At 40.8% G+C, this 14,508-nt stretch overlaps 1 protein-coding gene across 1 annotated transcript in view; it reads left to right on the top strand.

The window, feature by feature from the left end:
* Positions 1-9,652, top strand: part of LOC126106273 (cilia- and flagella-associated protein 58-like) — a 282,413-nt gene extending 272,761 nt beyond the window's left edge. Inside the window, exon 16 of the mRNA XM_049912496.1 lies at positions 9,437-9,652. Coding sequence (XP_049768453.1) covers positions 9,437-9,652 — 216 coding nt within the window. The remainder of the gene's footprint in view (positions 1-9,436) is intronic.
* Positions 9,653-14,508: the final 4,856 nt, after the last annotated feature.

Below are 14,508 nucleotides of genomic sequence, written 5' to 3'. Positions count from 1 at the left end.
CACAACTCAGTGCCACCTATGACTGGAGCAACTGAATCACATTCTCTGCCATTGTTTCAACTACCTCTTGTTGTGCACTGAAATGAGATACGATACTGCGTGAAGAGTTTGAAAGACCTGAGTCGAAACAAGGCCCCCGGAGTAGACAACATTCCATTGGAACTACTGACTGCCTTGGGAGAGCCAGTCCTGACAAAACTCTACCATCTGGTGAGCAAGATGTACGAAACAGGTGAAATACCCTCAGACTTCAAGAAGAATATAATAATTCCAATCCCAAAGAAAGCAGGTGTTGACAGATGTGAAAATTACTGAACTATCAGTTTAATAAGTCACAGCTGCAAAATGCTAACACGAATTATTTACAGAAGAATGGAAAAACTTGTAGAAGCCGACCTCGGGGAAGATCAGTTTGGATTCCATACAAATGTTGGAACACGTGAGGCAATACTGACCTTGCGACTCATCTTAGAAGAAAGATTAAGGAAAGGCATACCTATGTTTCTAGCATTTGTAGACTTAGAGAAAGCTTTTGACAATGTTGACTGGAATACTCTCTTTCAAATTCTAAAGGTGGCAGGGGTAAAATACAGGGAGTGAAAGGCTATTTACAATTTGTACAGAAACCAGATGGCAGTTATAAGAGTCAAGGGGCATGAAAGGGAAGCAGTGGTTGGGAAGGGAGTGAGACAGGGTTGTAGCCTCTCCCCAATGTTATCCAATCTGTATATTGAGCAAGCAGTAAAGGAAACAAAAGAAAAGTTTGGAGTAGGTATTAAAATCCATGGAGAAGAAATAAAAACTTTGAGGTTCGCCGAAGACATCGTAATTCTGTCAGAGACAGCAAAGGACTTGGAAGAGCAGTTGAATGGAATGGACAGTGTCTTGAAAGGAGGGTATAAGATGAACATCAACAAAAGTGAAACAAGGATAATGGAATGTAGTCAAATTAAGTTGGGTGATGCTGAGGGAATTAGATTAGGAAATGAGACACTTAAAGTAGTAAAGGAATTTTGCTATTTGGGGAGCAAAATAACTGATGATGGTCGAAGTAGAGAGGATATAAAATGTAGACTGGCAATGGCAAGGAAAGCGTTTCTGAAGAAGAGAAATTTGTTAACATCGAGTATAGATTTAAGTGTCAGGAAGTCATTTCTGAAAGTATTTGTATGGAGTGTAGCCATGTATGGAAGTGAAACATGGACGGTAAATAGTTTGGACAAGGAGAGAATAGAAGCTTTTGAAATGTGGTGCTACAGAAGAATGCTGAAGATTAGATGGGTAGATCACATAACTAATGAGGCGGTACTGAATAGGATTGGGGAGAAGAGGAGTTTGTGGCACAACTTGACCAGAAGAAGGGATCGGTTTTTAGGACATGTTCTGAGGCATCCAGAGATCACCAATTTAGTATTGGAGGGTAGTGTGGAGGGAAAAAATCGTAGGGGGAGACCAAGAGATGAATACACTAAGCAGATTCAGAAGGATGTAGGTTGCAGTAGGTACTGGGAGATGAAGAAGCTTGCACAGGATAGAGTAGCATGGAGAGCTGCATCAAACCAGTCTCAGGACTGAAGACCACAACAACAACAACAACCTGCCCACAATCCTGCCACCTCTTTCACAGTGGTATTCCGCCACCCACTCCAACCTACACAGTATACTCGTCCATCCGTACACAAACCCTGCTCCCAATCCCTTACCTCATGGCTCGTACCCCTGTCTCGTACATACTCCCACTACCACCTACTCCAGTCTGGTCACTAACACCACCTATCCCATCAAAGGCAGGGCTACCTGTGAAACCAGTCACATTTGATTTACAAGTTAAGCTGCAACCACTGTGCTGCATTCTATGTAGGCAAGACAACCAACAAGCTGTCTGTCCGCACGAATGGCCATCGACAAACTGTGGCCTGAAAACAAGTGGATCACCCCGTTGCAGAACATGCTGCCAAACATGATGTCCCTCATCTCAATGACTGCTTCGCAACTTGTGCCATATGGATCCTTCCCACCAACGCCAGCTTTTGTGAATTGTGCAGGTGGGAACTTTCCCTGCAATACATCCCACATTCCCGTAACCCTCCTGGTCTCAAGCTTTGTTAGTCACTGTCCTCACCCATCCGGCCCCCTCCCTGTTCTCATTCCAGGACTACACAGCCGTCATTTCACCACCACAGCCAGACTTTTAAGTTCTTTTTATTTCTCTTCTTTCTGCTACTTACCCCCTCCGCCCACCCTCCCCACCTTTTCTCCTGCCCTCTGTCTAAACTGCACCACTTCACTGTCCGCCACCCGCACCGTACCATCCCTCACCCTCTCCGCCCCAGCATCCTCTTTTCCCCCACCCACTTGCCACTCCCATCATGCACCGGTGCTGCTGCTCGCAGTCTGGTTTCAGTTGTCTGAGACTGCAGATGTGTGTGCAAGTTGCATTTGCGTGCCTGTGTGTATGTGTGTCTATTGCTAACAAAGGCCTTAATGGCTGAAAGCTGTAGTTGTGTGACTCTTTTTGTTGTGCATATCGCGACTCAGCATCTCCGCTATATGATGAGTAGTAACTTTCAGTCTCTAATATTGTTACATTCCATCCTTGATTTTCCATTGTTTGTTTCTCATAATATTGTTGCATTCTGTCCTGGATTTTCCACTGTTTGATTCAAATGCAACTTTTCATAGATATAGCTTCAAAAATGCTTGCACAACAAAATATTTCCATAAAAACTTTATCCCTCATTGCAGCCCATAGGGGTTGAATTTCCCAAAACAGCAAAACATTTTTTTAAATTTCTAAGTCAGAAGCCAAATTTAAATTTTTATAAATTTAGCTTTAAAAATGCTATCATAATAAAATATTTTCATAAAAAAATCTCATCACCTATGTCACACCCGTAGGGTTTGAACTTTCAAAAACAATGAAACATATTTGTTTAATTTCTAATTGCGGAGCAAAATTTAAATTTTCATTCATTTAGCTTTAAAATGCTTTCATTGGACAATATTTTCATAAAAAAATCTCATCCCTGTTTCACCCCCTGTAGGGATTCAATTTGCAGAATACTGAAACACTTTTTTTTTTACTGAGGAGCCAAATACCAGTGTTCATAAATGTGGTTTTAAAAATATTGTATAATTCTTTAATAATGATATATTTTCAAAAAAACCTTTCAATCACATAGGGTTAAATTTCCAAAAATGCTGGAAAATGTATTTCTTTATTTCTGACCGAGAGACCAAACACAAATTTTCGTGTGCCTGGCATCAAAATTGCCTTAATAGTGACATTTTAAAAATAGCCTTCAGCCTCCCTCAGAGTTGCAATTTTGAAAAATCAATTCTTGAATGACACCTATGGTATAAGTTCCACACATTGTTCAAATTTAAAGTTTCTGTCCTTTATGTGGTTTGGGCTGGGTGGTGATAAGTCAGTCTGTCAGTCAGTGTATTGCCTTTCATGTATAGATATGAAGACATGCTGGCTGCTCAATCTGAACCACTTCCTTCTTTTTCATGCAGAATCCTTTTAACTTTTGCTGTATACTGAATGTTGTCAAAATTTGTGCACATTGAAACACATCTGTTGTCATTCCACTTGGCAACTGCTATCTCATTCTTCTTGTCAAATTTATTGTCATGATAGCCCCTTTCTTTCTTTTGTATTTCCTTGCATGGCTTCAAAGGACACTCCAGTTCTCCTCTCCCTTACTTTTATGCTGGCTCTGAAACACCTCTCTTTCAATACTTTAAGCAATATTGTAAAGAAATCATTGACGTGTGGAGAATTAAAGTTAGCTAATGTATTGAGCACAACTCATTCACCTAAAGGAATAGCTTATGAAGCAAGAGGAAGATTTTTTTCCACAGTCACTTCCACTTGGTGCCCAAAGATTATACTCAAAGCATATAAGCTTTCGTTTTATGAATTACTTTAGGCTGTGATGCCTATAATACCTTACTGTAAGTTTTTCTATAGATAACACAGCATGAAATGTTTCCCATTCTTTTAAATTTTCATTTATCTCATCGAATAACAACCTGATTTTGAAGAATTTGTCATGTGTGTTCTAGTTTTGCTTTCTTGTCTTGAAATGGATCCAAAATACCTGCTCCTACTCACAGCAGTTTTACCCAATGATATTCCTAAGTCTCCATCATCTGCCCAATAATATTTCTGACTCGGTAAAGTTTGACAGCCACTCAAAATTAAAAACTCCATGAAAACTCTTATGTTATCGGACATTATGGTAAATGAGCATTTTGCTTGATTCGGTTGCATAACAAACTGTTTCTTCACAAATCGTTTTATTAACATCATCTGTGAAAAACTGTTCAAAAATTTCAGTGACGTTAGAGTAAAAATTTTTTTGCTTTGGTACCTATAAATTTTGATTTATTTTCTCGTCTGTTAGTTCGTAAAAGCAGGATGGTACATCATTAGACCATACTGGAGCATATCTCTTTATTTTCTTTCAAGGCTGTTCACTGGATTGAAATTCAAAACTCCCATCTTTTTGTTTTCAGCCAGATGTCTTTGAAATACCTCATGGTCAAGATATTGCAACAAATACTGTTGAAATACAGTCTTTTCATCATCAAGTGCTTCTTCATCCCTTAAATATGGCATGGGTAATCTTTGGTGACCCACATGCTTTGGTGACCCATAGAAATCATCTGTGAAATTAATGTTGAATGGGTAATGCAACAATATCAAAGGCATCTCCTTCCCAAGATATCATACCAACAAATTATGCCTCAAAACATGTGTTTTTAAGAGTTTATTCATTTTACGTTCATCTGAAATTTCTTCTGCAGACCAGATTGAATGCAGTTGCCCAACCATGGGTTAGGTCAACAAAATTGGATGGCAGAGTTAGTATGTCACCATCAATTTATGGTGGCATCTGGGATTCTACTGGTTTCTCTAAAGTAATAAAAATGTTACTGTTCAGTTCTATATTTTTTCTTTCTCTTATCCATTGGTATGATATAACACACCCAGGTTTTTTTAAAAAAAAATTATAATCAAGTATAGATTTATTCTCTTCCATGTAAATTGTTAATAGTCAGTCCCAGAATGCTCATTCGAGAAAACTATTTAGAAATTGCTAATATGAATGGAAAAAATTTAAACTTAAAAATTACTGAAAAATTACACATCCATTATATAAGTACAAGTTCAAATTATTATATAAATAATTAATAGCTTACTGGTTTTTGTAAAAGAGTAATGTAATTAAATGATTATTGGACACTAGGCATGAACCAACTAACTCCAACATACACTTCTGAATAACTGAAGAATTTTAGAAATAGATTTGATTGCACATTATTAGCATACAACATTTCATGTTTGGTCTGTTCCCCAAATTCTGCTTGTGACATAAAATATCTTTCATGCCAGTTGGCCATCTGGTACAGTAATTGTATGTAGAATATTTGAATTAAAAGCAAGTCTTAGCTGTATTTGATTAACAATGCATTTCACCTGTGTTGGACATCTTCAATAATAATCTAAAATAACTTGAAACGTAATTGAGATGTTTATTGGTGGTTTTTATCTAAATGTTTGTTAAGTCAGAATATTTTCAGTGTTTGTTTTCAGCAGTCTGTGTGCATCAGTAGCCATGTGGATTCCACAGCAGAAGGTGCAAGGTGATCTATCAGACACGTGCCATTGCAGTTGTGCGGCTATCGCAAATGTTACATGTACAATACTGAAAAATGCTCGGAGTGAAGGGGTATATACATTAGATGTCTTTCACCCCATTAATGGTGTGCTTATCGAGGTGTGTTAGATGTGTAAAAAAATTTGTTTTTGGGTTACCATACTTGTAGAAACATACCATCATTAAATATCTCAATTACTTTTCAAGTTATTACATTTGATAATATTACATGTTTAACCTGAACACCCTGCACTTATGCAGCAGATGCAAGAACTAAGCAAACTGTGTAAAGAAGATAATAGGACTTCTTACAAAGGGCTCTATAAGGATCTTGGAATTATTACGTTCACTACCCACTGCATTTGCTGTGTAATGCGTTTTGTTGCTCACGATAAAAATCATTTTCTGCTGAACTGTGATTTGCTCTATTACAGTAAAAGACATAAAAATAACATTCGTGTAGAGTTTGCCTGCTTGTCTAGAGTTCAGATTGAAGTTATATTGATACAAAGGTGTTCAACAAGGTCCCATCCAACATAAAGTAAGAAATTAGGAATCACAACCAATACGAAAGAAAACTAAAAATGTACCTCATTATCCATTTCTTCTACATGTCAGCTGAATATCTAGATTCAGGGACTGAAACATTCTGCTAGCTACACAGCACAGAGCAACAATCAATGTAAGCCACATCACAAGCAGTGTACACTATCGACAAGCCTGAGTGTTTACAGGTGTTGGTTACTATTTCTTTGAAAAATACCAAACTAATAAAGTAAATATTAAGTTTTTAATGGAAGATAAACACCAGTAGCTTTTTTCAGGGTTGTTTCGTCGTTAATTTACTGTGTTACATTAAGCTGACATTAGTACAAGTAGACCACCTGACAAAAACATGAAGCACCAAGGAAGGGAGGTCAGAAGGAAACGAATTGAAACTTCATGGATCGAGAGGGTATCTGATGTTCTTTCAGTGATTACAGAATGGAGTAAAACTTAACAAGGAATTTATCGGTATGACATTGCATTCGGTCTGCGCAGGATGCATGTGCTGACTGGTCGGGAAAGGTATTAAATGGGTGTATCAGAGGTGAGCTGGCCCACAACTGTTGTAACTGGTCCTTCATATCCTGTATACTGGCACTGGGGTAGTGTTGATATCCGAGCTGGTCCCACGTGTGCCAAACTGGGGAACCTTCTGGTCGTGGAAGTACCTCTACTTTGTGCAGACAGTTCTGCCACATGTCGACAAGCACTGTGTCTGTCGAAAAATGGCACCACTGTACTGTCACACGATTGGTAACACGTGAGGATGTGGGATGTCCGTGATGCACTGTTGCGAAATCGGAGTCACCACAGTCACTGCCAGCTGTGACCTGAAGTTGTGCCCGACGACTCCCGACATTACGAAACCGAGAGTAACACTGCTTTGACTCTCCGACACGTTGGGAGAATGGGGCCTCTCCCCAGGTCACTGTTGCATGCCCTGATGATGATCATCCAGAGCAGTGCAGAACTGCAATTCATTGCTCAACTCAATATGATGCCTTTCATCATCAGTCCACTCTTCCTGGTTGCAGCATCACTCCAGATGCAGCTATTTTTGTGTTGTGATGGTAATGGCAGCATGTACCATGCTATAGTGGACAACCTAATGGTCTGTGGGGATTATCGTATCATTGAAAATAGCAGTATAAGGGGATCTGCAGGTTATCTATACACATTTGTGGATTCAGAGAATGGTGTCTACATTCATTCGTTCACTCACTGTGTTCTATAGATTCTATTGAGAAAGAGAGCTTTAAGGGATACGGAGCGAGTTGAGATATACACTTGCAAATGACAGGCAACACGTACAAATAGAACGTATACTTTGTATTAATCATAAACTATCACTGTGCTTTTTAGCACTACACTGCCTGAAGTGTGACACACACAAAAGACACGGTTGGATGTCAATTAGAATTGCTATTCTCCGTGACAGGTAGACTAGTGTTGTTCACTTTTTGTGTCGTTACTGGGCCTGGTCGGGCACATAAGGAGCATGAGGATTGTCGTATGACGAGTGACGACAGTGAGGTGCCGCATATCTATGAGAGACAACATTGTCGGCACCTGACAGACTTCAAAAGAGATCATTCTGGGTTTCCATTTGGCTGATTGGTCGATTTGTGCACTATTGACATTTGTGGGGCATTCAGGCATTACAGTGACCCAATATCAGACTGCTGGGAATGTGAGGGTAGGGGTACTCATTGTCGAGGTTCCGGTTGACCTCTGACTGACACGGGAGGGGGGGGGGGGGGTCAGTATGTTGTCCACTGAGCACCTGCCATCTGAGAAGGAGTAATAGGCTCCTCACTACGTTTTGTGTTGTCATGCACCGTCGGTCAGAAATAAGCAGCAGCTGGACTAGGGAATTACAGTCTTGAGTGTAGACTGCTGTTAACAACTCGACACAAATATCTGTGCGGGAAAGGTTCCATTGCAGGGAAGCATGGGTTGCTAATGAAATGGTGTCACATTACGTTCGGTATAAATTGAGGTGGTGCACTACTCGAGAAGACTTGTCATCAGTTAGTATGGCAGGGACCTGAGGAGAAGTCTCACTCTCCTAACATTTTGGTGAAGCACAGAAGTGTCAGTGTCACGGTGTCAGGAGCCATTGGGTACGACTCTAGGTCACAGCAGGAATGATCGAGGGAAATTTGACAACACAAAAGTATGTCACGGATGTCCTGCATCCTCGTGTGTCACCTCTCGTGTGACAGTATTGTGATGCCATTCTTCAACAGGATAATGCTCACCTGCACATGGCACGTACCTCACGAACTGTCTGCACAATGTTGTTGCGTTCTCGTGGGCAGCAAGATCTCCAGATCTGTCCCCAATAGAACACATCTGGTACCATTCCAGATATCAACTACATCCCAGTCGATATCCGAGATATCGAGGACAACTCACAACAGTTGTGGGCCAGCTTACCTCGAGAGAGGATAAAATCGCCTTATGACATCGTCCCAGGTAAACTAAGTATGCTTCCAGGGCAGAGGTGGTGCAAATTCATACTAATAAGTGGATCTGTACTACCAAGTTCTTAGTAAACTTGGCAGTGTTTTGTAATTGCTGAAATAACATTAGCTACCCTGTTGAGCTGTAAAGTTTCATTTCTTTTTCTTCCTCCTTTCTGGGTGCTTCAGGCTTTTGTCAGGTATTGCATGTAATTTATAGAAGTGTGTATAGGGAAGAAAGAACCAAATGGCACAGATTGTGAAGCAGCCATTAAGCGGCACGTTTTGCCGACAGAAGATCACTTTAGCTCTCAGCTACAATTTTTCATTGGACATTCGTTCAGTAGAACAGCTAGTTAGTGGTTATGTCTCCATAAAATTCAGTTCAGAAGTTATGATACTGTTAACTTGTGATATGACTGCATTCAGAGATAATCCTGTCTCTGATAGGGTAGGACATGCCAGTGAAAAGACTGTAATAGGATCTACCAGGTAGGTATACAGGGCAGGTCACACTCTCATGTCTTCCACAGGAAGATGTCCCGTATTGTGAGGAGTTGTAACAGACATATTTTTACTAGGTGGCACATGCAATCAAATGTCGACATTAAAATCTCCGAATATACCAGTGAGAGTGATGAGATGATGTATTTATGTTCAATTTTGATAATTATACAACCATTGAAATTGTTCAGTAATTGGTTATTTCTCTTTGGCTTAGTGGCTTTGGTGTTATAATAATTGTGCCTTTTACAGAAACAGAAGGAGATGAAGAGGAAAGAACAGATGGCTTATGAAAAGAAGACAGGTTTCCACATGGAGGTGGGGGTCACACAGACACAAGTGGTTTCTGAGGTCACAGAGACAATTACTGTACTACCACATGCTATTAACAACCAGGCCCGTGGCAAGCCACGCATCATTGGTGGTGGTTTCAGCATGGATGCTCACTCCAGAAGGCAAACGTGCTAGAGTATTTATTCAGTTTTTGCATTTGTAATGTTGGAATAAATAGTAATACTATATAGTGTATGGGTCACGTAACTAATTGATAAACTTTGTATCTACATTATACACTGCTGGAAAAAAATGCAACACCCTCCAGAACAACAAGGTCTTTTGTTGACAAGTGAAGTGATAGCCCCAGCCTCTTTGAGAATGTCCACATCGAAACTGGTATCAGTGACCGTGACCCAGCTGTGGCAACAATGTTTACCAAATTACAAAGGACAACTAAAACAGCAGAAAGATATACAAGTTCGATAATCTAGATAAAAACCCAGTAGTATCGTATTGCAATGAGGAACTTGAAACTTTCAGCTCATAGCAGCAGTATGTAAATGAATTACGGCTCAGGCTTAAAAGGACTGTTGACCACTTGCTGGATAGATATGTACCCAGTACAACAGCCAGTAAAAGGTAGGGAATCTCCATGTTAGGTGGCCATTGTAAAGAAACTTCTAAAGAAACAGAACATAGGGCTATAAATAGAGAGATGCTGAATGAAACGCATTTGGCTCTCAAGATGCCTTCAGTGACTTCTGTAGCAGAATATTGTCAAATGATCTTTCACATAACCTAAAGAAATTCTGGTTGTATGTAAAAGCTGTTAATGGCACCAAAGTTAGTGTCCAGCCCCTAGACATGGATTGAAATTGAGGATAACAAAGCAAAAGCTGAAATGCATAACTCTGTTTTCAAATGCCCTTTCCATAGGAAATCGCAGGAGAATTGCACCAGTTTAATCCTTGTTCCATTGAAAAAAATGAATGAAATAAGTATTATTGTCAGTATCAGTAGTATTGAGAAATAGCTGAAATCATTAAAAACTGAACAAGCTCAAGGCCGCAATGAAATTCCTGCCAGATTCTATAGTGAATTTGTGCCTGAGTTAGCCCCTCTTCTAACTATAATCTGTCGTAGATCCCTTGAACAAAAAAACCTTACCCAGTTCTTGGAAAAAGGCACAGGTTACATCTGTCTACAAGAAGAGTAGTAGAAGTGATCCATAAAATTGCCATCTAATATCCTTGATATTGATTTGTTGTACAATATTAGAACATATTCTGAGCTCAAGTATTATGAGGTGTCTCAAACAGAATGCCCGCCTTGATGTCAACTGGCACGGTTTTCAAAAATGTAGATCGTACAAAACCCAGTTCACACTTTTCTCACGTGACATACTGAAAGCTTTGGATCGAGACAGTCAGGTAGATGCAGTATTTCTCCATTTCCAAAAAGCTATCTCCATACCACACCTATGCTTATTGTCAAAAGTATGGTCGTATGGGTTATTGAGTGAAATGTGTGACCAGATTGAGGTGTTTTTGCTAGGGAGGACACAGCACATTATCTCAGACGGAGAGCCGTCGTCAGATGTGGAAGTAACTTTGGTTGTGCCCTAGGGAAGTGAGTTGTTGGGACCTTTGCTGTTCACATTGTGTATATTGATGTCCTTGCAGACAATATTAATAGTAAAATCAGGTTTTCTGAAGATGATGCGGTTATCTGTAATGAAGTACTATCTGAAAGAAACTGCCTAAATAATCAGCCAGCTCTTGATGATATTTCAGAGTGGTGTAAAGTTTTGAAACACAGAATCAACCAACTCATCCGAATACTCGGGTCTGACACTTTATAGGGATACAAAATGGAACATTCACGTAGGCTCAGTCGTGGCCAAGGCAGGTAGTAAAATTTGGTTTATTGGTAGAATACTGGGGAAGTGCAATCTGTCTACAAAGTAGATTGCTTACAAATCACTCAGGTGACTCATCCTAGAATATTGCTAAAGTGTGTGGGGCCCATACCAAATAGGAATAAAACGAGATATTGAATGTATACAGAGAAGGGTAGAGTGAATAGTCACAGGTTTATTTAATCTGTGGGAGAGTGTCGTAGAGGTAGTGAAGGAACCAAACTGGAAGACTTCCGAAGATAGATGCAAACTATCCCGATAAAGTCTATTGACAAAGTTTCGAGAATCGTTTTTAAATGATGATTCTAGGAATTTACTACAAAGGGATCATGAGAATAACATTAGAATAATTACTGCACGCACAGAGGCATTCAATCAGTTATTCTTCCCGGACTTTGTACTTGAATGGAACGAGAAGAAATCCTAATAAGTGGTACAGTGGGATGTACCCTCTGGCATGCACCTAATGGTGGTTTGCAGAATATAGATTTAGATGTACACAGGTAGTTCATCATTGTAGGAGTAAATTAAAAGAAATTCAGACCAAATGAAGCATATATGTCACAGTAAACATTGCCCAAACAGACACATCATTACACATTGTACCCCACAAGGGCAGCAGCGCAGATGTGCAGTCTCACAAAGGTGTCAAATGGCATCCTGCAATATATTCTCCTGAGTGTCTTGTGCCTTCTGTTGCAATTTGGCAATAGTTCTTGTTGGCTCCAGAGAATGAGTAAATTCCTGCTTCATAATGCCCCACACGTGTTCAATTGGTCGGAGATCTGGTGATCTAGCTGGCCGGGGCAGTTGCCGTACACCACGAAGAGCACTTTGCATCACAGTAGTCGTATGTGAATGTGCGCTGTCCTGCTGAAAAAGCACATCACCTTCCTGCCAAAAAAATGGCAGTAGTACAGTGATAACAGCCTGGGCAATATAGTTACTTTGCAGAAACACCCAAAATGACCATGAGTTGTAACTAATGCCTCCCCACACTGTAAAGCCAGGGAGGGTAGTTTTGTGTCACTGGCAAATGTGCTGTGGGATAGATAGCTCATCAGGTCCGCACCATACAGATGGCACCCACTCTTATCACTGGTGACGACAGAGTGGCATTCCACTCTCCAGCTGACTATTCCCGGGGTAGCCACGTTTGGTGAGGTCGCGGTGACAGTGGCACACATGATCACAATCCGACTTCAGCACAGAGCAAGTCCGACATGAGCACAGATTCCGTCCCTCCGTGACATTCAGTCAGCCACTGTGGCTCGTGTTGTGTGTCAATCTTGACTCACATCTGTACTGAGTGGATGTCCAAAACCTGGTGTACAGGTGTGAGAATATTCTGCAGACCACTTCTGAAAATTGCGACAAACCACTGATACGTTGTGACCGACACATGAGGGAATCAGTCAGTATGTCCCTCTGGCATCCCACAGGCCCACAGTACAACACTGTAGACATGGCTGAAGCTGTTTGACAGTAGTATGTATTCGGTTGTGGGGCACAGTTGTACAGTAAAGTGAATGTTGCAAACACTATTCAGCTCTAAATTCGGCACAGTTACTGCCTGCTGTGTCAAAATAGGTGCCTGCACAGGCAGGCCTCCTGAATCTCTTCTGATTGCTGATGACTGTGACAAATGAATCACTAACCCCTAGTATGCATGAATTGTACCCTGTGTTTGGTGTTGCAATTTTTTTTTCCCACTTGGAAAAACTGTCAAACTCGAAAAATTTTGAGCCCAGAAAACCAGCCACTTACTGCCATTATTTATTACTGGTACATTTATGTTAGATATATCTTAATACGAGGGCGGTTCAGAAAGTAACCTCCGATCGGTGACAGTGCGGGTTGTGGGGGGAGTAGTGACGCCATCTGTGCGTTCACGCACTCAACAGGTCAGTTGGCATCAAGCCGTGGTCGAGTGAACGTCGTACCTGCGCTAGTTTAGTTTTTGTGGCAGTTTGAAATGTGTGCTGCAATAGAAAACCCCGCCAAATGTGAAGTGCGTGCTGTCATAAGGTTTTTTACAGCCAAAGGATATTCTGCAGCAGCTATTCATCGTGAGCTTTGTGCCATGTACGGACCCAGAGTTATGAGTGAAGGAGTCGTCCGTGAATGGGTACGTTTATTTAAAAGTGGATGAGAAAATGTTCATGATGAAGAGAGGAGTGGTAGACCATCATTGGTGACTGACGAACTCGTTCAGACAGTTGATGCAAAAGTTCGTGAAAATCGACGTTTCTCAATGTCGGAGTTGTCTACTGGTTTTCCACAGATTTCTAAGACTCTCTTGTACGAGATAGTGACAGCAAGATTGGGTTACCGTAAGTTCTGTGCACGATGGGTGCCCAAAATTCTTACCGACCACCACAAAACTCAAAGAATGGCCTCTGCATTAGACTTTCTGTCACGTTATGAGGACGAAGGAGAACCATTGTTAAACAGAATCGTGACCGGTGACGAAACCTGTATTAAGTGCGTGAACCCTGAGACAAAAGAACACTCAAAGATGTGGGCACATTCAAATTCGCCTACCAAACCAAGAAAAGCCTCGCAAGATTTTTCTGCCAGAAAACTGATGGCAAGGTGTTTTGGGATGCCAAAGGGGTGTTGTTGGTTGAATTCATGGAACGTGGTACAACCATTAATCAAGACGTGTACTGTGAAACAATAAAAAAGTTACGACGGGCTATACAGAACAAACGCCGTGGTATGCTGACTTCCGGTATTGTTTTTTTTGCACGATAACGCCCGTCCTCACTCTGCTCGCAGAACAATGGCCCTTCTTGAGTCCTTCAAGTGGGACGTTATCAACCATCCACCTTACAGCCCAGACCTGGCGCCAAGTGATTATCACCTCTTCATGCATTTGAAGAAATGGCTCGGGTCACAGCGGTTTGATGACGACGAAGAGCTCAAAGATGCGGTCACAGGCTGGCTCCAGGCACAAGCGGGTGATTTTTATGCAGAAGGAATTTCAAAGCTTGTGAAGAGATACGATAAGTGCCTCAATCGCTATGGAGACTATGTAGAAAAATAGTGCAAAGATGTAGTTGTAAGATGTATATATTAAAATATTTTTATTTAACTTGGTGTATTTTTTTAAATCAACCGGAGGTTA

Source organism: Schistocerca cancellata, chromosome 10 (genome assembly GCF_023864275.1).
Source record: "Schistocerca cancellata isolate TAMUIC-IGC-003103 chromosome 10, iqSchCanc2.1, whole genome shotgun sequence".
Classification (NCBI taxonomy): domain Eukaryota; kingdom Metazoa; phylum Arthropoda; class Insecta; order Orthoptera; family Acrididae; genus Schistocerca; species Schistocerca cancellata.
This window is presented reverse-complemented; position numbering and strand designations above follow the sequence as displayed.